Source organism: Neophocaena asiaeorientalis, unplaced genomic scaffold (assembly GCF_003031525.2).
Source record: "Neophocaena asiaeorientalis asiaeorientalis breed wild unplaced genomic scaffold, Neophocaena_asiaeorientalis_V1.1 scaffold7, whole genome shotgun sequence".
NCBI classification, from domain to species: domain Eukaryota; kingdom Metazoa; phylum Chordata; class Mammalia; order Artiodactyla; family Phocoenidae; genus Neophocaena; species Neophocaena asiaeorientalis.
In genome coordinates this window covers 15,601,364-15,624,656 of record NW_020185337.1, presented here as the reverse complement: position 1 = coordinate 15,624,656, position 23,293 = coordinate 15,601,364, and the positions used below count along the sequence as shown (strand labels likewise).

Below are 23,293 nucleotides of genomic sequence, written 5' to 3'. Positions count from 1 at the left end.
TTTAACACTAATGAAGGAGAAGGATAAAAAGAGATCTGTGAAAGGAAATAAATTATGTAGATGCAAATGACTTAGTGAACGGTTGTAGAAGCAATTTTCTAAATTTGCAGGTGATATTGAATTGGCAGACATTGCAAACAGTAAGGAGCAATTCAATCAGATAAAGAACTTGAATCATTAAGTACTTGGTCTAATAGATGGCAAGCACAGATAAGTGGTGAATAATAAGTCTTGAATCAAAGCTAAAGAACAGTGAGTGAATATTTGCCAAAGGGAATGATGCTGTCCAGGAATGGCTTTAAGGTTTAAAGAAACTTATAGGCTAGGACAAACAAAAATTCAGTAAAATATGTGTAGAATTAAAAAGATTTGGTGGGCTATAGGATATAAATTAAGAGACTACTGCATCAATCAAAGCCAAGGCGATATAAAGACTGGTGCTATGATGAGAAAATCTCATAACTTGAGGATATATAAATCCTGAAATCTACTGTTGGCTATTGAAATGCCATCTATTACCTAGATTTTCATCTATCTCCGGTCATGGTTTGGGGATAAAATTAAAGAAGAAGATAACTTCCAGGCATAAAAGAGAGTGCAGATTTGGGTGAGACCATTCTAAGTAACTTTTAAAGAGCATTTCAACCATGAGATTCTATATGATTCTATGGACATAATCTTAGGGAATTATTTAGATTGATTGGTCATTTTTTCTTAGGATGCTTATTCCATAAAATAATGGTCTATGTTAGTCTGTAAATTATAAACATAGAGAAATATACCACAAATGAAAGAGGATAATAATTTATATGGTCTAGGAAGGTAGTTGATATGATAGAGAATGCATTCCTTCTTTCCCTGTGTTTTTGCAAAGTTGAGAACTTTATTAAATAAGTTTAACTTCAATATTGAAGAGAAATAGAAAACATCCTTTACACAACATTGATGCCATATTTGAAATCTTTAGACAGTCACTCACATGAATGTACCAACCCCATTTGAGGAATTTGTTTTAAATTCACATACTAATATCAGAATTAATATTTCACTCTGATATAGAAAGTAGAGGCATGTCTTGAAAGGTATTTCTGTGTTTACTCTTGACTGCCATTTGGATACTTCAGATTTTAATTGTTTTAAGCCTTAATGATTCTGAGTTTTCTCTTTGTAATTTGTATAAATTTGTGTAATTTTATAGTGACAGGCTTTAAAATAAGTAAAGATTTCCCTGATTAAAAAACAAGCAGGGCTTCCCTGGTGGCACAGTGGTTAAGAATCCGCCTGCCATTTCAGGGGACACAGGTTCGAGCCCTGGTCCAGGAAGATCCCACATGCCACGGAGCAGCTAAGCCCATGCTCCACAATTACTGAGCCTGTGCTCTAGAGCCCATGTGCCACAACTACTGAGGCCCCGTGCCACAACTACTGAAGTCTGCGCGCCTAGAGACCGTGCTCCGCAACAAGAGAAGCCACCACAATGTGAAGCCCGGGCACTGCAACAAAGAGTAGTCCCGGCTCTCAGCAACTAGAGAAAACCTGCGCGCAGCAACAAAGACCCAAAGCAGCCAAAAATAAATAAATTAAATAAATAAATTAAAAAAAACAACGAGCGAACACCCAAGCACCTCACAAGACTCAACTGTATCAAGGGAGGAGGTGACTACAGAGGCTCCAGATACATGTGTGAGGACGTCTAATGTATCTCTTACTCATTTTATATTTCACTTAATGACACACAGAATTGCTAGGAGAACAGCCTTTACAGATTCACTTCTCATAGAGACAAACTGTTTCTGGGAGCTAGTTCGTTCTCATTTACAGAGAACTTACATTTGCCCCCCACTGCAGAGCTCTGAAAACATCTTTAATAGCAGTCTTAAGTGAATTCTAGAATGATTGAAAAGGTTACTGTAATGAAAATAAAAATTCACTCAATTTTGGTCATTATCCTTGGTGTGCATTTTACTGAAATGTGGATTTACAGTTTGGGCATTTCAGGCAGTGATTGCTTCCATATGCTCTGTTCACAAGCAGCCTGAAGATGACTTTTCAGAAAGTTAAAAGTCTTTCTACACAACTGAAAAACTCTTTCTGATGGCCCTTTTATTTGAAGATGGTAGCATTCCTCTTGGGAATTGTAGAAATGCTATTATTTTTAAATCCCTTTTAATGCTGCAGGATAATACCTGAACCACTGCAATTTATGAATAACCTGTAGCTTGCTTCCCACTCGACATTCAACAAGCATTTATTGGGGCCTAATGTGTAGCTGGCATTGTAGGGAATACATAAAATGTAAAACACAGAGTTCTTGTTCTCTAAAAGCTAAGTAGGAAGGAGGAGAGAGAGAGATCCAACACATATCCAACACTTTTATTACTATCTACACTTCAACTTCTGATGAACTTATCCAGTGTCAAGGATTTAATTGTCATCTGTAAGTAGACAACTTTTAATTTGTTTCTTCAGCCCAGACATTTCATCTGAATTGCAGACTTACAGTTCTTGCTACTACTCAGCATTTCCTCTTAGATGCCTAGTGGGCACCTCAAATGTAACGTGTTCAAAACTGAATTCCTGATTTCAGCACCACCCTGTCACAGTGTATGGCAACTCTAATCTTCAAGTTACTCAGTCCAAAACCTTTGAGTTACCCTTGACTTCTTTTTTCTCTGTCTTACCTCATACACTGTGCATCAACAATTTTTGTGTGTGTGTGTGTGTGTGGTATGTGGACCTCTCACTGTTGCGGCCTCTCCTGTTGTAGAGCACAGGCTCCGGATGCACAGGCTCAGCGGCCATGGCTCACGGGCCTAGCCGCTCCGCGGCACGTGGGATCTTCCCGGACCGGGGCACGAACCCGTATTCCCTGCATCGGCAGGTGGACTCTCAACCACTGCGCCACCAGGGAAGCCCCATGCATCAACAATTTTTTCTGGCTATAAATTTGAAATATATCCTTAATATGATCACTTCTTACACTTCACTACTAACCACTGGTGCAAACCACTGTTTCATCTCCTTAGCACTACTTCCATGGCCTCTTTTAACTACCCACCAGGCTACAGCTTTTTCCTTCTGTAATCGTTTTCAATAGAGCAGTGATTATTTTAAAATGTCAGTCAGATCATACCACCCTCTTGCTAAAACCCTGCAGTGCTTTTCCACATTATTCAATGTGAGAATTATTCAGATTCGTAGAGTTGCCTATAATGCCTTCTATGCTCATTCATACACACATACATGCATCATCATGTCTGTTAATCTCTTCCTCCTAACTACTTCCCCAGTATGCGTATTGCTTAGGGTCAAATCGGAAGTCAGAAAAATAAGAGTAAGAATTTAAAACCACATACATGCCAAAAGAAAAAGAAAAACATGGATCTATGAATAATTGCTGGGTAAGTAATTAGGAGAAAGAGATAATGCAGAAACCATGAAAGCAAAAGTTTGTCAGATGTAGCAAGTGGAGTATGGTGGGCATGGCCAACTCCACAATTTGTTCACCTATAACCTTTGGCAAGCTACTCACTTTCTCTGAACCTCAGATTGTCCTCTCTACAAGGAGGATAGTGATACCCTTGTACAGGGTTGTACATAGAGAAATATACCTAGCATATGTGGAGGTTCAGCTCACCCAGGTGAGCCAAAAACATTAAAATCTAGACTACTAAAGTCAGAGGACCTGGCTGATAGCTTGATATGGAAAACACCTGTAAAGTCAATGACTTCCTCACAATGACAGAGACTTCTTCAAGCAGTAGACAGCCTTGAAATCTAATTCTTTCCTTCCAAAATTTAGGGTTATATAAAAACACCTATTCCTCTTACCACATAGCAAAGAGCAAGTAAGTCAACAGACCTGTTTTGGAAATCTACTGTGAGCAAAGCAGTGTGAAAAATATTTAGGGGGATAGAACACTATGAACATAAAGCTCCTGCCTCAAGAAGTTTATAACTGAGAAGATAAAATAGATATTTATGGTATAAGTACTATATGAAAGCTGCAGAAAAACAGAGAAATGAGGGGTAAGGCTCCGGGGGAGGGGGAATGTCATGAACTCAGGTAAAAATTATATATACACACATATATATGTGCATATATACTCTATGTATGTATACAGATATATAGAAACAGAGGGAGACTTGTGAAAACTAAACTATTTCTAGAGGGACTTTAAAATTATATCATGTGAAGGTGCATGGTGCGGGCAGGGTTTTGAGAGAGAGAGTTAGAAGTGATGCATGTGGCTTCTGGGAAGAGGCTTAGAAATAAGACTAATAATGACAACATAAACACTAAACTAATAATATTGTTTTGTCACTATGGTGTTGTCAGAGGCAAAACATCTGTTGCAATAATGAAAAGTATTAATTTCTAGAAATAGTGTGGTGAGCTCCAAGAAACAGTTTTTGATTGAATATAATCCAAATTGCAAGATCAAAATCTGTTGCTTATAAGGGGCAAGAAAAAGGAAATGTTCTAAAAATTCTTCAAGAAAGAAGAAGAATGATTAAATTTATCAGAGTACCGGCATAATCATAATCATATTGCGTACCTACCATCTGCTATTTATGTGCTGAAAATTCAAAGGTGACGAAAATAACTGTTGCTTTAAATTCTGTGCACACTTTAGAAAGATTGAATAGCTCTGTGTGTGTGTTACTCAAAGATATTATATAATATTATTTAAAGTTGGATCAAATATTGGAAAAAATATATAGGCATATGTATCGATATATGTAAAAGTAGAAAAGAATCTGGAAGGACATGCATCAATCTTGAAACAGTGGCTATACATAAAGGTGTGGAAAAGACTGCTGATTGTCCTTAAATATCTGTTCCCTCCTTTCTTAGTAACATAGCTCCTGAATTATAGCCAAATACTGACTGTCCACCATGTACATTTCTTGGCTTCTCTCCTGATGTAGTATGGTCATGTGACTAAGTTCTAACCAATGGAAAGTGTCAGTCATATGACTAAGTTTTAACCAATGAGAAGTGTCACGAGAATTAAAAAGAAGTGTCATTAGAAGCTTCTGGAAATGTTCTTAAAGGGAGGATTTTTGTTCATATTCTGATCCTCCTCTTTCCTCCTCGCTGGAATGTCAGTAGAATGGCTGTAGCTTAAACAGCCATCTTAAACCATGAGTTGGAAGCTTTGTACTGAGCAGAGCAGAACAAGAGAATATGAGCTGATTTCTAACTCTGGAAGCTTTATCAGCCCGGGATTGTCAGCCATGAGACTCCTTCTATATTGACATTTAATCCAGTGATATTTTGAGCATTTCTTTCATTTGTAAGAAGAAAATAGGATGGTTTTATATAATTTGACCCTTTAAAATCTAAAATGTATTTATATATTGCTTTTACAGTTTAATGTTTAAATTTATTTATTTTTCATCTTAGTTTTGCTTTTCTTTGTTTTATAGATGGAAAACTTACTAGCCAGTGCTGAAATATATGTTTTTCTGTCATGTTTTGTTTTCACATTGGCCTATCTTCCATGTTGAGCTAAATGGACTCATATGATTTAATTACCTGACAAATTTACAGTTAGAAAATTTCTTTTCTCACATTTTTAACAGCTAAAACTTAGAAAATGTTTAACTTACAAATAAGTACCTTACACCGAATAAGTACCTTATTCACCGACTTCTCATGTTTGAGCCCTGCCAAAAATATTTCTCTTCTTATGTCTCTACTGAGTCTGGAAGACATTTTTACAAGTTATTCCACTACTGAAACTTTAGGAATTTTTGAGACTTCTCTCCACTTAAGATGTTGACCTCAAATGGCATAACCATACAACAATAGAGGAAAATTTAATATATTACTCTAAATTAAGGTAGGGTGCCTTCCATGAACCAGAGTTGTCAGATTTCAGGAAAACACTCTCCTAAGAAATTGTAGCTTTATCAGAGGACCCCAGAAACCATTAATTATCATCTTGGATGTAAGTATCCCATTCCAACAGAGATAACATTGGAGTCCCAAACGAGATTGCAAGTCTATGGGTGAGAAGAGAGGGCAGAGAAGGCATAAGTGATTTCATAAGAAAGAAGAAAAGGAAGCAGAGAACATGTATGAAGAGAGCCAAAATAACCTTCAGAAAGAGAAAGTTTAATACCAAGTGTTAATATGCAGAACACAAATCTGGAACTTGGTAATCCACAACACTGGCTAAGGGGAAGGGACTTAAAAGTGTGCCAGGATAGTACCCTCAGGAAAGCATTACTTCTGGAGCATCAAGAGAAATTAGAGAATATATGTGCTCCTTGGAGACATGGTAGTGAAGGTAGAGGTCAGTAAAAGAGCAAAATTAAGAATTCTGTAGAAACCAAGCAGAAACAACACATACCAACCCGCTGCCACCCACCCCCAAACATCCTCCATTGAAGAAAGCAATGTTACTACACTGACAGAAGGAAGTACTATTGAACAAGGAATCTTATCTACAAGTTATCCAGGAATAGAAAAATAATTGGACAAGTTCTATTCAAAACTAAGAATTAAAGAAAGTTTGTCAGTACATTTTAAAAGTTGATCAACATTCTCCTCAGACAACCACAGAGCAAAATAAAATTGTAACATAACACTTCAAACTGAATTAAATGTCTCAAACAAGCATTTGAAATGTTTTAAGGAGAAAATCTAACAGAATCACAAATTCAGAAGCTAATCATTTAAATGGCCAAATGACAAAGAAATGCAACAACCTCAGGATATATTTTAAAAAAATAAAAGACATAAATTACAAATTGCTCAAAGGAAATTAGATTAAATTACATTGAAGAACAACAAGAAAAAATAATTAAAATGAAATAAAGAAGTAAAAATGTTCAGAGTAAATGAATCAAAATGGAAAATAGGCCAAAAGTATAGCATATGTATTTGAAGTCTCTGAAGAAGAAAAGCAACACAATGGTACAATTAATATTTAAATCTATAATCTAAGGAAACTTTCTGAAAATGAAACAAATGTACTTAGTGTTCCTAGAAAAGCTGATCCAGGACAATGAACTCTGAGCTATGTCTTAGTAAAATTATTAGATTTAAAAGACAAAAAAAAAAAATCCTCAAGGCAAAAAAATCAAATTACTTTTAATGGTAGAAAGTTAAATCATTATCAGACTTCTCAAGAGCAACACACGAAGAAAGCCAGCACTAGAGAAGCACTATCAAGAATTTTTTTTTTAAGTGCAAGCCAAATATTCTATAATCCATTCAAGATCTCCTTCATGGCTACAGAGAAAAGAGTTTTAAACAAACAAGTGCTAAGAGAAAAGTGGACACTTGAGCCCCTCCTGATGAAACAACTAGAGTATGAGCTTCATTCAACCATGAAATAACAGGATAAACTTGACAAAACGACTAATAGTCATCATTTAATATATTTAACTGTAGAAATGATGCTAAAACAAGGTTAGAAACATGGGTTAAATGATAATTTGAAATCATCATATGGTATAAAAATGAAAGGATGGTCTTATTAAACACTGGGAGAAAAACAGGGAAAGAAAGGGGAAAATAGAATATCATTATTAACTAGTATAGAGAATAAGTGGAAGTCACCTATTTCATTTAAAACAAAGAAAAAAAACAGAAAGGTTAAGTGAAAAAAAGTGGGGAGTAAGGGCACTATAAAAGGTATAAATATAAAGTTAACCACTATAACAAAAGTACAAACCTTTCTAAAAAGAAAAAATAGCAAAAACAAACCACAGAGAAAAACACACAGATATACAAAATTCAAATAATAATAAATAACAAATAATGAAATACATCTTTTGTGTATATATCAAACACAAAATCCTGATAATGTACTATCTTCTAAAACACACATAAACATTGACAAAAATCAGTCATGGATTAGGTCTCATGGAAAACACCATTAAGTTCCACTGAGTGGATATATTACAACTAAATTTCTCTGATCAAAATACAATAAAACTAGAAAAAAAAATTAAAAATTGTTTCCATCTGAAATTCAGAAAGCCTTCTATTAAACAACTCTTGGGAAAAAGGAGAAATACAAATATATATTACAGAGTTTTTTTAAGACATGGTAGTGAAAACACTACATATGAATCTATAAAGAATATTTAAAGGAGTGATTCATAGTTTTAAGAATCTGTATCAGGGCTTCTCTGGTGGTGCAGTGGTTGAGAGTCCACCTGCTGATGCAGGAGACGCAGGTTCGTACCCCGGGCCGGGAAGATCCCACATGCCGCGGAGCAGCTAGGCCCGTGAGCCATGGCCACTGAGCCAGCGTGTCTGGAGCCTGTGCTCCGCAACGGGAGAGGCCACAACAGTGAGAGGCCCGCATACCAAAAAAAAAAAAAAATCCATATCAATAAAAATGAAAAAAATGGAAATAAATATATTTAACTCCATCTTCAAAAGCTAAAAAAAAAAATATATAGCAAATTTTAACAGAAGATATAAGGAAGGTAAAAATAAAAGGAGAAAGTAATAAGGTAAATAATTTTTTCAGTAGATTAAATTAATAAGTTAAATCTTGGTTCTTAGAAAATATCAACAAAAGACAAATCATTAGCTAATCCAATCAAATAAAGAGTAAAGAACTTAGACCAATCTATACAAAAAGTTATCAAGGAATTACCCCACAAAAGAGGACCAGGCCCGGAGTGTTTCACAGGTGAACTCAGCTAGTCTTTTAGAGAACAGATAGATCCAATATTATTCCAGATTTAAGGAGACTAAGAGATACAACAACTAAACGCAAGACATGATCCTGGACTAAATTGTAGGATGGGATAGTATTGGGATCAGTGACAAGGTTGTAATGTGGACTGTAGATTAAAGTATGGCATCAGTGTAAATTTCCTGAATTTGATAACAGTACTGTTGTTCTGTGTACAGAATATCATTGTTATTTTAAAATAACACATATAGTTGCACTCAAAGAGGGAAAAATTAGACTTCAATAAATAGACTAGAATAAATAGAAAAGTATGTTCTTATATCCAAAGACTCTGTTGAAATATTTTTTCTGACTAAATTATGTTATCTTGGAGTCCATTCAGCATCCCAAAGTGAATTTATGAGAATGATTTAAAATACATTTGAAGATATATTTACATGGTTTTAGCTTAAAAAACTCTGAAGGTGATAAAAAGGGAAAGGAAGAAATTCTTGAGCTGTAGATACTGACATAAAGGTAAAACAATTAAAACTGTATGAAACTGGACCAATAAAAAAGAATAGAAATCCCAGAATGTGTGTGTGTTTGTGTGTGTGTGTGTGTGTATGCATGTGTGACTGTATGAATTAAGCATATGCTGAAGGAGTCATTTCAAGCCAGGAGAGAAATTATACTTTCTTCTAGAACAATACTCAGGTAATGGGTTAATTGTTTGAAGGGAGGAAGTAATTATGTTCACATCACATTGACTCTGGAGACAGCCTGCCTAGATTGGAATCCTGGATTTTAGCTCTATGACCTTAGTCAAGTTACTTAATCTATCTGTGTCTCAATTTTCTTATCTATAAAATAAAAATAACAATATTGTTTATCTCACAGAATGTTTGTGAAGGTTAATTGAATTAAATATTGAAAAGTATTCAGCTCATAATAAGCACTATATAAATGTTAAATAGTAGTGGCTGTAATAGTAGTAACAAAATATCCTTGGTACTTGTCTTAATTGGATTTTTAGATGGCTTATCATGTGCTAAGCTATAATCAAAATAATACCATTCTTAATATTATTCAGCCATAAGAAAGAATGAAATTCTTCCATTTGTAGCAATGTGGATGGACCTAGAGAATATTATGCTTAGTGAATTAAGTCAGACAGAGAGAAACAAACACTGTATGATATCACTTATATGTGTAGTCTAAAAAATAAAACGAATGTATATAGCAAAATAGAAGCAACTCAGATATAACATTAAGGGAGTTGCAATAGTGGTCATCTTATTGGAATTTGACTGTTTTCTTTATAATTTTTTGTTCTTTAAAATTTTTCTAGGATTTTTAAGTATGATCTTAATTTCAGAGTAAAAGTTACTTTAACAACAATTTCATTGGTTCAACCTGGATATTTATTCATTTCCAGTGGTATATTTGAAAAGTAGTGGATATTGTACTGTGTGTTTATAATTGAAACTGAAATATTAATCTGTAACCGTGACATAACATATCTGTGTTTCTTTCAAAGAAATGCATAAAATGTTGACATTGAGAAAATTAATAATTTGTGATTAATTTCACAGTTTGATTATTTTTCTTTTCCCCAACTTACATATTGTATTTATTTAGAAAGGTCTGTTGAAACTTTAAAGTCTTTAGAACAAAAATATTTATATTCCCATATTAGCAAGTAGAGAATCCTCGTAATATAAGGTCTCAAGAAATAATTTTTTAAATTACAATTTCAAGGTGGGAAAGGCTCTTATATTACCAGTTTCAGTCTATTCATTATACAGATGAGTAATCTAAATTGATGAAGGTTTGGCTACTTGCCCAAAGTCATGTCATATATCTTAAATGAAGATGTAAAACTCGAACACGTTCTTCCTTTCTTCTTCCCTCTCACCTTTCCTCCCTTCCATCCTTCCTTCCTCCCCCCTTCCTTTCTTCCTCTCTTAGCTTTCTTCAATGTCTACTTTCTCCCAAGCAAACCTGAAATTTTTACATTAAAACATTATTTCAAGACTAAAGAATATAAAATGATATTTAAGAAAGCTGTCAAGAAATTTTTAAAATTTAAGCATAGTTCATACTTGTGAAGAGTAGAAGAAAATGTATGGTTTAAGAAGCTGAATAGGCAGAGAGAGACCTAGTGCTTGTTAAATGTGTGCTAAAGCTCTTCAGTAAATATTTTCCTTCCACTTTGCACAAAAAATCTTTAAGGTGGGAATGATAAGGGGAAAATACTTAAAGTAATTGAAGCTCATGATAGGCACTTTTAATGAGTTTGAATTTCCACGTCCAAATGAACGATATCGCAGGGGGATAAATGCATTTCCTGAGGTGATATATGAGTTACTATAGATAATGTGTACAAAACATGAAAAAGAGGGCTGTTGTATAGTTGGAGATTGGCATATTCAAAATTAGAAAGGAAATTTATTCTGACAGAGCAATGAATTTGATTTTATTCTCTGGTAAAATTATGGAATGGATTATTAATCAGATGTGTTGTAGATGGTAAAAAAAAAGTAAGCAGTTCATTTTCTTTTTTGATGGCATTAGCTATTCATAAAATGAATATCTGATTATTCATATATTTTGAGTTCAATAATGCCTTTTACAAAACACTTAAAAACTATATAGAAGACTTCTCTGGTGGTGCAAGGGGTAAGAATCCGCCTGCCAATGCAGGGGACATGGGTTCAAGCCCTGTTCCGGGAAGACCCTACATGCCGTGGAGCAACTAAGCCCGTGTGCCACAACTACTGAGCCTGCACTCTAGAGCCTGCGAGCCACAACTACTGAGCCCGCGTGCCACTACTACTGAAGCCCACATGCCTAGAGCCTGTGCTCCGCAACAAGAGAAGCCACCGCAATGAGAAGACTGCGCACTGCTACGAAGAGTAGCCCCCACTCACCACAACTAGAGAAAGCCCGTGCACAGCAACGAAGACCCAATGCGGCCAAAAAATAAATAAATAAAAAACAAAACAAAACTATATAGAGCTACTTGGCTAGATGACAGTGTAGTAAAGAATACTCATAGGTGATTAAAAAACATATCTAAGATATTAACTAATTAGCTGTTTTCAAAGGGGGTAGAACTATAGAGGCAAGTTTCAATACTTTGAGCTTTCCCATGTACTCTTCATCAATATTTTACTAGTAATATGATTGAAGAATTAAAGGCCTGCTTCTCAAACTTCCAAATGATGCAGAGCTAGCAGAAAAAGTTGATATAATGGTTGATAGTAAAGATTCAAAATATTTCAGATAGATGTGAAGGTCAAAAGAAACAAAGAATGAAATTGATGAAAGATAAATACAAGATCCAACATTTTGCTTCAGAATCAACTGCATAGGATTTCTGAGGACTTCTGGATTGATAGTATTTTATTTTAAAATATTTTGAAAATTTATTTAATCCTAAGTTTAAGTCAATGGTAATTCACCTAGTAAAAATGATTCAGACTCCAATGTCATTTAAAAAACTGTATTATTCATATCATCTGAGGAAACATTTGTGAATTGGACTATGTTCACAGGCAAATGACCAGTATTTTGAGGGATATGGAAATCATATCTTGAGAAGAGTGATTGAATAAGCAAATTATTTTTTATTTTAAAATAATATTTCCAAGTAAGGAATAAGATAGCATTTGACAGGTATTTTAAGAATAGTCGTAGAACAGACCTATTTAGATTTATAATGTGATGTATTGATAACAAAGCTAACACACTTAATAGAGGATACAGAGAAGCATATATCAATCATAATAACACCAAGGCTTTGTATTAATTAGAATATTGCAAATATAAATTGTTTATCTTAGCAACTGGGCTTGTTATACTATTAAATAATAAAATGTTTGTGGAGCATGTAACATGGTACTAGGTATATAGTAAACATTAAATAAATGTATAACTGTTGGTATTATTAACATAATGTCGTTAACATTATGTTCAAGCATAAACTAGATAATTATTTGTTAGATGTGATCAGTTATTTCAAATTAAATTTAGAGTAAATGTGTTCCAACTTCTCTGAGTGTAAACTTCTAAGAGTCAATGATCATGTGGTGTATTTGTAGTGCCCTATTGTATTATCCATCCACCTCCTTCTCATGACTTGAAAGAATGTAAATATTTCCTTTCAAGAAAAATGTTACAACTGTTTAATTAGAATAGTTTTGAAAAACAATTATCTATATTCCAGGTTTAGTGCTAATTCTTATCACAATTCAAATAATCACTTTTACATTAAACACTTGACATATAATAATATTTTGTAATGTATTAAACATACTATAGTAGACTCAATTACCTTAGCTAGTGGCAAATGACATAAACATTAATAAATTGATAAGCCAAAAACTTGATTTTAATTATTGAAGTATCATTCATGAAGATATAAATTTTTTGTCACTGCTACAAAATTTAGCAAATTTTTATATTGCCATTTTATTTTTATTCTGTAAAATTCCCTCTCCGTCAAGTATGCTGAGAAATAGAGAGACAATTTATAAGAATTGGGTAATGAATATCTAGTGAATGTTCTATCTTCTTTCATTCATATATGAAGCAAGTATTTATTAACCATGAATCTATGCCAGACAAATGTGCTTGATACAGGAACATGTCAATTTTTTTAAAAAGTGACAGTCCCTGCCTTCACAGAGCTTGTGGTCTAGTAGAAAACTTCATTGTTCAAAAATCATACAAATAATGTAAAATTGCAACTCTCATACTGTTAGGGAAGTGAGGGATACAGGCTTCTGATGGTGTAAACAACAAGAATTATACTATTCCAGTCAAAAGAGCCATGGATAGCTTTCCTGAGGAAGTGATAATTGAGCTGATTTATGAATATGAATAAAAGTTTACTTGAAGAAGTTTCAGGAGGGTCAATTCAGACAGTATAATCAGCATGTATGAAGATCATGCATTGGGAAGAAGTGCTGGAAAGAAAAATGGTCCAGTAGGAATATGTCGAGGTAAGTGGAAGATAGTGTATCCAAAGATGTATAGGCTTTGTTAAAGATTTTAATCTTTTTCCTAAAAGCAGTGCCAATCCACTGAAAACCTTTACATTGTGGCAGAGATAGGATCAGATGTGCTCAACAGAAAGAATACTTTGGCTGCAATAGGGAGGTTAGAGATGAGAAACGGTAGATTTCAGGTAGACTCGTAAAGAGCCCTGGAAAGCAATGATGAGAGCTGAAAATAGTAGAGAAGTGAATGAATATTAGGATTCTCAGTAGGTAGAATCAGAAGTGACAGACAGGATAGGGGAATAAGACTGAGAAAAATAATGAGATCACCGAGATTTAAGACTTACATAAAAAGATTTTCATTGAAGCAGAAAATATTGGAAGAGGACTGGTTTGAGTTGAATGCCTCTAGTATGATCTTGGCCATGTTAAATTTGAGATGTTTTTGAGGCATCCAATAGAAATATCAATTATGTAATTGCATAAATCAGTATATACTCCGGAGCTCATCTCTGTATCTACAAATGTAAATTTTGTAAATCATGTGTATAGATGGGAGTCAATGGAGGTAATGATATGAATGGGATTGCCTAGGCAGAGGATCTCATAGGACAAAAGGGTGTAGGTCCAAGTCCAGAGGATTGCCGACATGGGCTTGAGAAGGAACTGAGAAAGAGGCTTATATCATGACATGAAATTCAAGGAAAATAATGTTTATGGTGGAGGGGGCCATCATCACTGTCAAATATTGTCAAGAAGCCTAAACAGATGGGCACTAAATTCCATCCATTTGATTCAATAGTGTAAATATTAAGAAGCGCTGCGTCCATTGAGTAGTCGAACACTCGATAATATGAATACAAGAGTCTTCCAGAGTGACTGTGAGGTGTGGAAATACAGACAAATCTTTAGAGAAAATTGACTATGAAAAAGTGAGAGAGAAAGGGTAGCAAGTGGGAGTCAGAAGTCAGAGAGAGTAAAAGGAAAGGTTTTTCTCTTTTTGTTTTTATTTTAATGAGAAAGAGTTAAAGAACCTTTTCATGGGAAATCAACAATTGGTAGATGATGTTGAATACAAGAGATGGGAGTTTAAGCATCTGAACTGGAGGGGATTTGTTGATAAGTTTACTGATGGAGGTTTGGCATTAGAAAGGAAGACATCTCCTTTATCACAAATAAAAGTTAAATAGAATAAGCTGGATGTGGGATATAGGTTGAGAAGTAGAAATAAGTGTGAATTTTAATTCAGTATTTTCTGATTCTCTATAAAGTAGCAGTGAATGTCATCTGAGAATTAGGGGAAGTGAGAAGATTAAATGTTTTATGAGGCTAATGGTTTGAAAAGTCATTGTTGAAACTGAACAAGTGAGTTGACATACACATACACACATGCATGCATACATACAGAAATAAATAGACTAATAATAGAAGGAAAGAGAAAGAAAGAAAGAAAGAAAAAAAGATAAGAAAGAAAGGGAGGGGAGGGAGGAAGAAAGATACATGTGATTGATCATTTCTGGTTACTTAGACATATTCAAAAAGTTTTAGGACCATCTTTCTGAATCAGTGGTTCTTGCCTTTTTTTTTTTTTCTGCTCCAGTACAGCTTCTCTACAAGTAAGGACTATCACATACTCATATCAAGCATGATGGTCTGCTATATCACTGATTCTGAAGGCTGGATTGAGGTACTTCCTTAGAAAGGTGTATACACATCTCAGAGATAGGAAAATGTGTGTGTATAAGTATGTGTCGTGTGTGTATGCAAGTGCATTTGTGCAGTTTGAAAAAGCCCATTATATGATTCTAGTATCCTCTCCACAGGGAGACTGGCAATTTCTTCTTGAGAATAGAATAGCCAAGTGTTGAAAGTGGGCCAGAATTGAGGAAGTTCTCCATAGAACTAGGACAAGCAATTACTATATTTAATAAATATTTTAGCACATACAAAATAATCAGTTCACTTTTCCAAAAGAAAACAATAACAAACAACAGCACATCTTCCCTAGATATTTTTCTTTATTACATTATAGAAATTCACTTTGTGATACATACAAATATCTATTATTAAAATCAGTATAGTGACTATTCTAATTCATAATCATTAAATGTAAAACATTTATTTATTAGCAAAATATTTCTGAACATTTACAAATATTCAATCAACATGTCAGCAAATCTCTCCTTAGGTGGGATTTTCTGTTGAGTCATAAAATGCTTTGGGTCCCTAGTGCATCAATTCGTAAATTACTGATCCACAGTACTTTAAAATCCTGAAAAAAGAAATGTACTTTTTGAGAGCCTAATTGAATCTTGAGGAGTTATTTATTCACCATTAAGATTGAGATAAATGAGTCAGCTGGCAATAGTCATACTAAAGACAGTTATATTCATTTCACAAATAGATAAACTGAAGCTCAGAAAAGGTAGGACTAGAGAGCTAAGGATCCAGGTTAGATTTTCCTTCTGAAAAGACCCAATTCCTAGTAACTAAGCTATGCTAAATAAATATATGTGCTTGAAAGCAATAACTATTTCTCTGAAAATTCATTTCCATATGGAGTTATTAACTTTAATACCTCTCAGTTAATAATCCGAAACTCATAATTCTTATGTTAATATAGCCTTGTTGCAGTGTAAATAGTACAATTAAGAAAAGCAAAATTTCAGACTCTTTTAAGGTAAAAACTCTCCTAAAACCAGTTATCCTATTTGCTTACAATATGAGTCATTTGGAAAACAAATGATTTCTTGCAGTATGGTAAAGTGATTATGAGCCCTGGCTTTGCAGTAAGAAAAACATTGCTTTAATATCTGGCTTCTAAACTTATTAACTGTGAGAAGTGAATGAGTTACTCAAACTCTTGAAGTTTCAGTTTCTTCATCTATGAAATGGAGAGGGAAACATGTAATTCATAACTCATTGTAAGGATTAAATGAGAAAAGTTATTTAAATACTTAGCTTATACTGTATAGATGGGCTGATACACACACACACACATACACACAATGCTTAACTTTAGGTAGACTATTTTTGCAGCTGTTATTACTTCAGAGACTAGATGTATGGGAATTGGTTTAGCATTCCACTAGGCATGTTAATTTTCATGTCTTTTTTTCTTTTCTCCAAAGGCATTAAAACCAGTTTCTATATTCTTTCATCAAACTATAAAAAAAAAGGAATAATGAAAATGTTCAGTTTACTATTGTTTGTGTTTGTCTGAAAGGAGCTTCGCACAGCTTTAGTCACAACCACAAATAATTATTTCAAATAAGATGCATCTTTTAGATATTTAAATATGTTTTCATATCATAGAATTTAAATGTGAAGTCATTTGTTATGTGCTGTCACTGCAATTCTGCCATGTGCCTTATATAAGTAAAATAGCATGTGCTCTGTGTGGTTCTGAGTGCTAACACTGAGAATCTGAGACACATACTGAAAACAATGGTTATTGCTCCAAGAATTATCTGTTTCCTTAATCTTTAATTGTTCATTAAAATGTTTCGAGGTTTAAAAAATAAAATTATGGTAGAAACCCCTGGTGTATGATGTTATAACTTAATGCTATGAAATCTCTAATAAACTCTAATATATTTAGAACCCAATAATATAAATTTTGATGCAGAGAAATCTAAACCAAGGGTGAAGTGCCACGTTGAGTTTTTGTTTTTAATAACTTAGATGTTAAGAACATGTTGAATATCTTGGGAACATTTTCTCAGGAAGAATTCTTTAGAATATGTTTTACCTTTGCTACTGTGTTAATGATGGCTTTGATAAAATGACCCAAGGAAAAAAGACAATTTCCTTCAGGCATTGTCTGTGTCTGAAATATTCTTCACTGATTTCACATGCACTGATAATAGGAACAAGGTAATTTGTCTAACTCTGGTGGGCCAAGATTTGCAGGAGGAAATGAAAAATTCACATATAGGTCTTCTCTAAGAAGTCTCTGCAGTGTTTTTCAGTTTATATAAAAAGACTTAAGATGTTGCCTGCGGCATCTATTTTATTTTCCTCAAGGCAAGCTAAAGTGCCACAAATCAAGTTGTTTTTCACACTGTTAATGTATTCCTGTCTCTTTCAATTTCTCAGAGGGCGGACATAGGGATTTCTGCTTTGACTATCACCCCAGACCGTGAGAATGTGGTGGACTTTACAACACGTTACATGGACTACTCAGTGGGAGTCCTACTTCGAAGGGCTGAAAAGACAGTGGATATGTTTGCCTGTCTTGCACCATTCGATCTCTCACTATGGGCTTGCATTGCTGGCACAGTTCTTCTGGTCGGTCTACTGGTCTACCTCTTGAATTGGCTTAATCCCCCAAGATTACAAATGGGATCGATGACTTCTACCACTCTCTACAACTCCATGTGGTTTGTGTATGGATCCTTTGTGCAGCAAGGTAAGGAAAAAATATATATTTCAGTACAAAAAAGGAATGTGATGTTTCATATGCCATGCATTCAGTTAAGAACGTTCTGTGTCTTGACATCAGTAAGTGTTCTAAAGGTCTTTACAGCAATGCTAAGAAAAGAACATTTCTTGCTCTTTCCTAGTGGATCTCAAACAGCAGATTTTCAGCAAAAAATGGTACAGTATCTTTTGATGTAAGTTCAGTTTTATCAACAAAGCCAAAGATGAATGTCAGAGGTAAGGTTCACAAGAAACTCAAGAGGAGATTTTCCTTCCCAAGCTCCGATTCTGAGAAATAGCCTTTCTATTTCTCAGATAAATACTTACTGAGATTTATGAAAATACTTACTACCAGAGCAGATATTGCTTAATTATTTATGTGTATAAGAGATGTTAAGACTTGCTGTTTGTTGAGAGACATTGTTTCATGTATTAAAAATATTCATTGGCAGTGAAAAGACTTTAAGATTCTGATAAGAAATTTACGCTTTATCTCTTACTTTAATATATAATTTTTACCAATTAACTTATAATTTCATTATATTCTAAACAATGTCTTTGTTGTGTTATTCAATAGTCAATCTGCCTACTCTTTAAACTTATCTAGGTAATTACTTGACTCTTACTGCTTCAGAATAGAACAATATTTATTGAGCCCCTTATTTGAGACTACTGCCATCATAGAAAATGAAATAATAAAATACTTAGGGGATTGATAGTTTTTTGCAGACTTGTCATATGTATTGAAGAGAAGACATAGGTGTCACAATGGAGACACATGATGCTTTTGCCTTAATATTTACAGCTCTCAATAACATCTTACTTTTTATATACACTTGCTATTGGATCTTCCATTAAATTTCATTCTTTCTGTTCTCATTTAACTAATCATAAGGTTTGCCTAGACTTTTCATCTCTACTTTCTCACATAAAGTCTATCCCGCAAACCTCTGTAAGCATGCTTTTTCCCGCTACCTTTCTGTATCTGTGTATCTTTATTGCAGGTATTTTTGGTCCATTCATTAATCACTAATCTAGTAGATATTTAATCCATGCTATTTATTTAAGTAGAACTTTGCTAGGCACTGAGTATACAGTTGGGAGCAAGGGAGTCGTTGCCATGATTGAGCTACAAGTCTTGTGGGATGCAAACATGTAAAATCCACGCGTGATAGAGACTGTTATGAGATCATAGTCGTGGGGAGGGTGAATATATCTTAATGTCGCAAAGAAGGCTTTTTGAATTAGTACTGTATAAACAGAGACAGAAGTAACTATGCAAAGAGCTTATTGAAGAAAAGGATGGGGGAAGGATACATAGACGGTAGGATAGAATTTAAGACCAAGAAGTGAGGGAGGAATCAGAATAGACTATGCAGAATAGACTATGGAGCTGGTAAAGATGAGGCTGAAGATATATTTGTTATTATCAGGGGTTTGAATTTGATCTTCAGGGAAATTAACAGCAATTTAAAGGTATTAAACAGGGAAATGCATGTTTAAATTTTTACTATAATCAGAAACATTGTGATTGTAGTATGGATAAAATTGAAAGAGAGCAATGTGGAAAGGGAAACAAATTATCAGAGTATTATAATAACTAAATAAAGAGTTAATGTGGCTTGCACAAAGGTAAGATGACACTGGGAATCAAGAGAAGGGTATTGATGAATTGGAATCTATAGAACCTGATAAATTATATAGTGGTATGGGGATTGGTACTGAAGGAGAAAAAGGAGGTGAAATTTTATCCTAGGTTTCTGGATTGGGAAATTATGTGTATTGGTTGTCGATGTCATTTTCTGGGGAAAAAAATTAAGAAGAGCAGGTGTGATGTGGAAGATGATGCATTCATTTTGGTACATTTGAGTTGAGGTATCTGTGAAATATCCAGGGGTATATTTCTAATGCTTGTTAATGGTTTGATATATTTGTCAGAAGCACAGAAGAGACATCTGGGCTAAATATACATTGAGGAGATATTGGCATGTAGGAGATAATTGAAGCCATGGAAGTGAACGAGATCGTACAGAGTAGTTGTTCTCAACTGCATACTCCTGATTGAGGACGACTGACTCAGAGAGGGCCTAGGACAGAGCCCTAAGGAAAGGAATGGGTAGACGAGATTTCAGTGATAACTAGTAAGTAGTGACAAGAAAGATGCAAGTACCATGTGTACCATCTAGTGGTATACATACCAAGTAAAGACAATATTTGAATATGGAAGATTGGTTGACAGTGTTAAACATTTCAAAGAATCAAGTAAAATTAATACTTGAAAGGTGTTCGTTGGATTTAGCAATAACCTTGTTATTGGTAGTATTCCAGTGACTAGAGCTGCATAATAAATTCCTCCAAAACCTATCAGCTTCGTGGGTCACAAGTTTAGACAGGACATGGTGTGGATGGCTTGTCTCTGCTCAATGATGTCTGAAGCCTCAGCTAGACTGCCCAAAGTCTGGAGGCTGAACTCATCTGAAGGCTTGTTCATTTCATTCATACGTCTGGTGGTTAATGCTGGCAGAGAGCTGGTGACCTCAGTTGTCCTCTCCGGCCTTTCTCCATAGGATAGTTTGGCTTTCTCACACCATGATGATTGATTTCTCTATAGAGCGTGTCCCCAAAGTAGGGGGAAGAGTCAGTGAAACAGAAGAATTTTTTAGTCCAGGTTGGGGATCACAAACTTGTATGATGGTGTGAGCTTCTCTTGCAGGAAACACTCTGGATGTGCCACCTCATGGCTTTGTCATGAGAATTTAAATGGTTTTAAAATGTGAAGTTCTTAGATACAGTGACTTATATAAGTATCACAGAAGTGTTTACTCAATAAATAAAAACAAATTAGTCTCAGCTGTGGACAGTTAGGCACACGAGAAAAGGATAACAAGGCAGATTATTTTAGATTATTAGCAAGATGGTGGTTGAAATAGTAGATTCTAGGGTACATGGAGCAATAAAAAATACAAAGACCAATAATCAGAGTGTAATAGAGAGTAAGACTGGAAAGTAAGAGAGTGGTAGTGGGAGAGAGTAGAGTTCTTGATGAGACCAAATAACAACTGTAGAAATATCAGTGTGAGATAGTTCAAAGTTTGTATTGACAAAATGGGACACCTGAGCCTAACATTTTTGAGATGAAACAGTAGAGGACAAGTTACAGGTGTGTAGATGTGGATTCCTGAAGAGTTGGTGAAGAACTTCAAAGCTGATCAACTGAGAATCCACAGGATTAGATGAACCATCTGTAATGATGGTTGGCTTGGATTAGAGAGAAAGAAAATAAGCCGTGTGCCAAAATTGTCAATAAATGAGGATAGATAACTAGGATGTTGATAAATATGAGTACTGACTAGAGATGGAAGGTGGTAAAGCTACACATAACTAACCTCTCTGTTTATCTCACTTCTTCCCATTCCATCTAGTTTTTCTGTGCATGGTTTCAATAACTACCAAAATGCAGATGACTCCCAAATCTATATCATCCTTGAATTTTAGTTTTATATATTCTCACTAGACTCTCTGGATATATCAGAGATACCACAAATTCCAACATGCCAATAATTGAATTTTTTTGCACTTTAAACCTTTATAGCCTCTCATGTTCTCTATTCTAGCTGATGCATTAGCAACCACTCAGACTTAAAGGTTAGAAACTTTGAAAACAGTTTTGATTTTTTCTTCCTTCTATCCCTCATATCCAACCATAAGTCATGCAAATTTTACTTCATACTTATTTCTAGGAGTGGAAATCTGTTTTCACCTAGAGAGATAAGACCTGGATTGTTACCTAGATTAGGCCTATCTCATTTCTCATCTGAGCTACAGGAATCTCATAATAGGTCTTTCTTTTTCAGTTTTGTTTCCTGCAAATATATGCTCCACATACTTACACATATACTCAAATTATCACTGTCATGGAGAGCTAACCATATAATTCCCATTCTTCAAATATTTCTTTGGCTCCCCAGTGCCCACAGTTTAAACTTATTTAGAGCATGAACAATACTCCATCGTTTGGTCTTCAGCAGTCTTGATTCTCATCTCCTACCACTCATGACTCACATGTAATTGTCCAGTTATTCCAAACTGCTTTTGTCTCTTGAACAGAAGACAAGACTGTGTCTTGCCGCTCTGCCTTTGCTTCTACTCTTTTCAATTCGTGAAATGCCTTTATTACCAATTGCTTAATCTCTACGCCCACTCTCTGCTTTCATATGGCAAATTCCTGTGCATCCTCTAGTTCTTATTCTGATCTCACTTCCTTCAGGAAGTCTTTGCGTTTTCTTTTGTCTCCACCTGAGTCCTTTGAACACAGATTGTGTCCTATTTATCTTTATAGTCTCTTTGCCTAATTCAGTGTCTTGTACGTATTAGGTGTTTAATAAATGCATACTGATCAACTAAATAAGTGAATAAATGCTAAATACTTAACTAAATCAAGCATGGAATTAACTGCAACATTGTGTTTATTAGATTACAGTCTGTTGCCCAATGACTTAAACTCACTTAAACCAAACAGGAAGTTATCCAGAATGTCTCCACTGGTGTATTTTCTTAAGTAGCTAAGATGAGAAACTTATAAATAAGGTTTCCCATTGGTTGAAGCCTTACTTTTGAGAATGTTAACAAGCTTATGGATTGGCTTTCTGAATTCTGTCTCCAGGTGGCCCAGTTTCAGCAAGTTTTGGAGAACACCCAAAAGAAAAAGATAAATAAAATTATCCATATGGTTACATGCTTTTCTAGTCTGTAAACAAGCTTCAGATATCAAAAGTTATAAATATGTTAAGCACTTTTCTGTCTCAACTGCTCCCTTAAATAAGTTGTACAGCCTGTGGGTTGATTATACATTTATACGAATTCATAATGATGCATCATGCTGAATGGCATATGATTAACTACTTCGTCTCTGAAATGTTGCTATTCTTCCACCTGCTAACAATGAAAAAGGTGAATTCATTAAAAGGTACTGAAAGTATCTTTACACTTTGATTAAAAATAAATTAAGACTCAAAAACCCCATGAAGAAAAGAATCAGTCAATGACAGTCCATGCACAGGCGATGAAGTTTGGAATTAGTGATAATTTCTAATAAAAATATAGTCTTTTAAGGAGAAGCACAGTAATAATTCTGGATTATTTCAGAATTACGGTCTTTACTGAGCCACTAGAGACTAGATTGAGTAGGAATAAAAGGGCATTTCATGTATTATCACA

General features: G+C 34.6%; 1 protein-coding gene across 2 annotated transcripts in view; it reads left to right on the top strand.

Annotated features, from left to right (window-relative positions):
• The window catches only part of GRID2 (glutamate ionotropic receptor delta type subunit 2), a 1,308,561-nt gene that overhangs the window by 1,020,719 nt on the left and 264,549 nt on the right, over positions 1–23,293 (top strand). For both annotated transcript variants that reach the window (XM_024736087.1, XM_024736086.1), the window contains one exon: positions 17,753–18,065. In XM_024736087.1, coding sequence (XP_024591855.1) covers positions 17,753–18,065 — 313 coding nt within the window. The remainder of the gene's footprint in view (positions 1–17,752; positions 18,066–23,293) is intronic.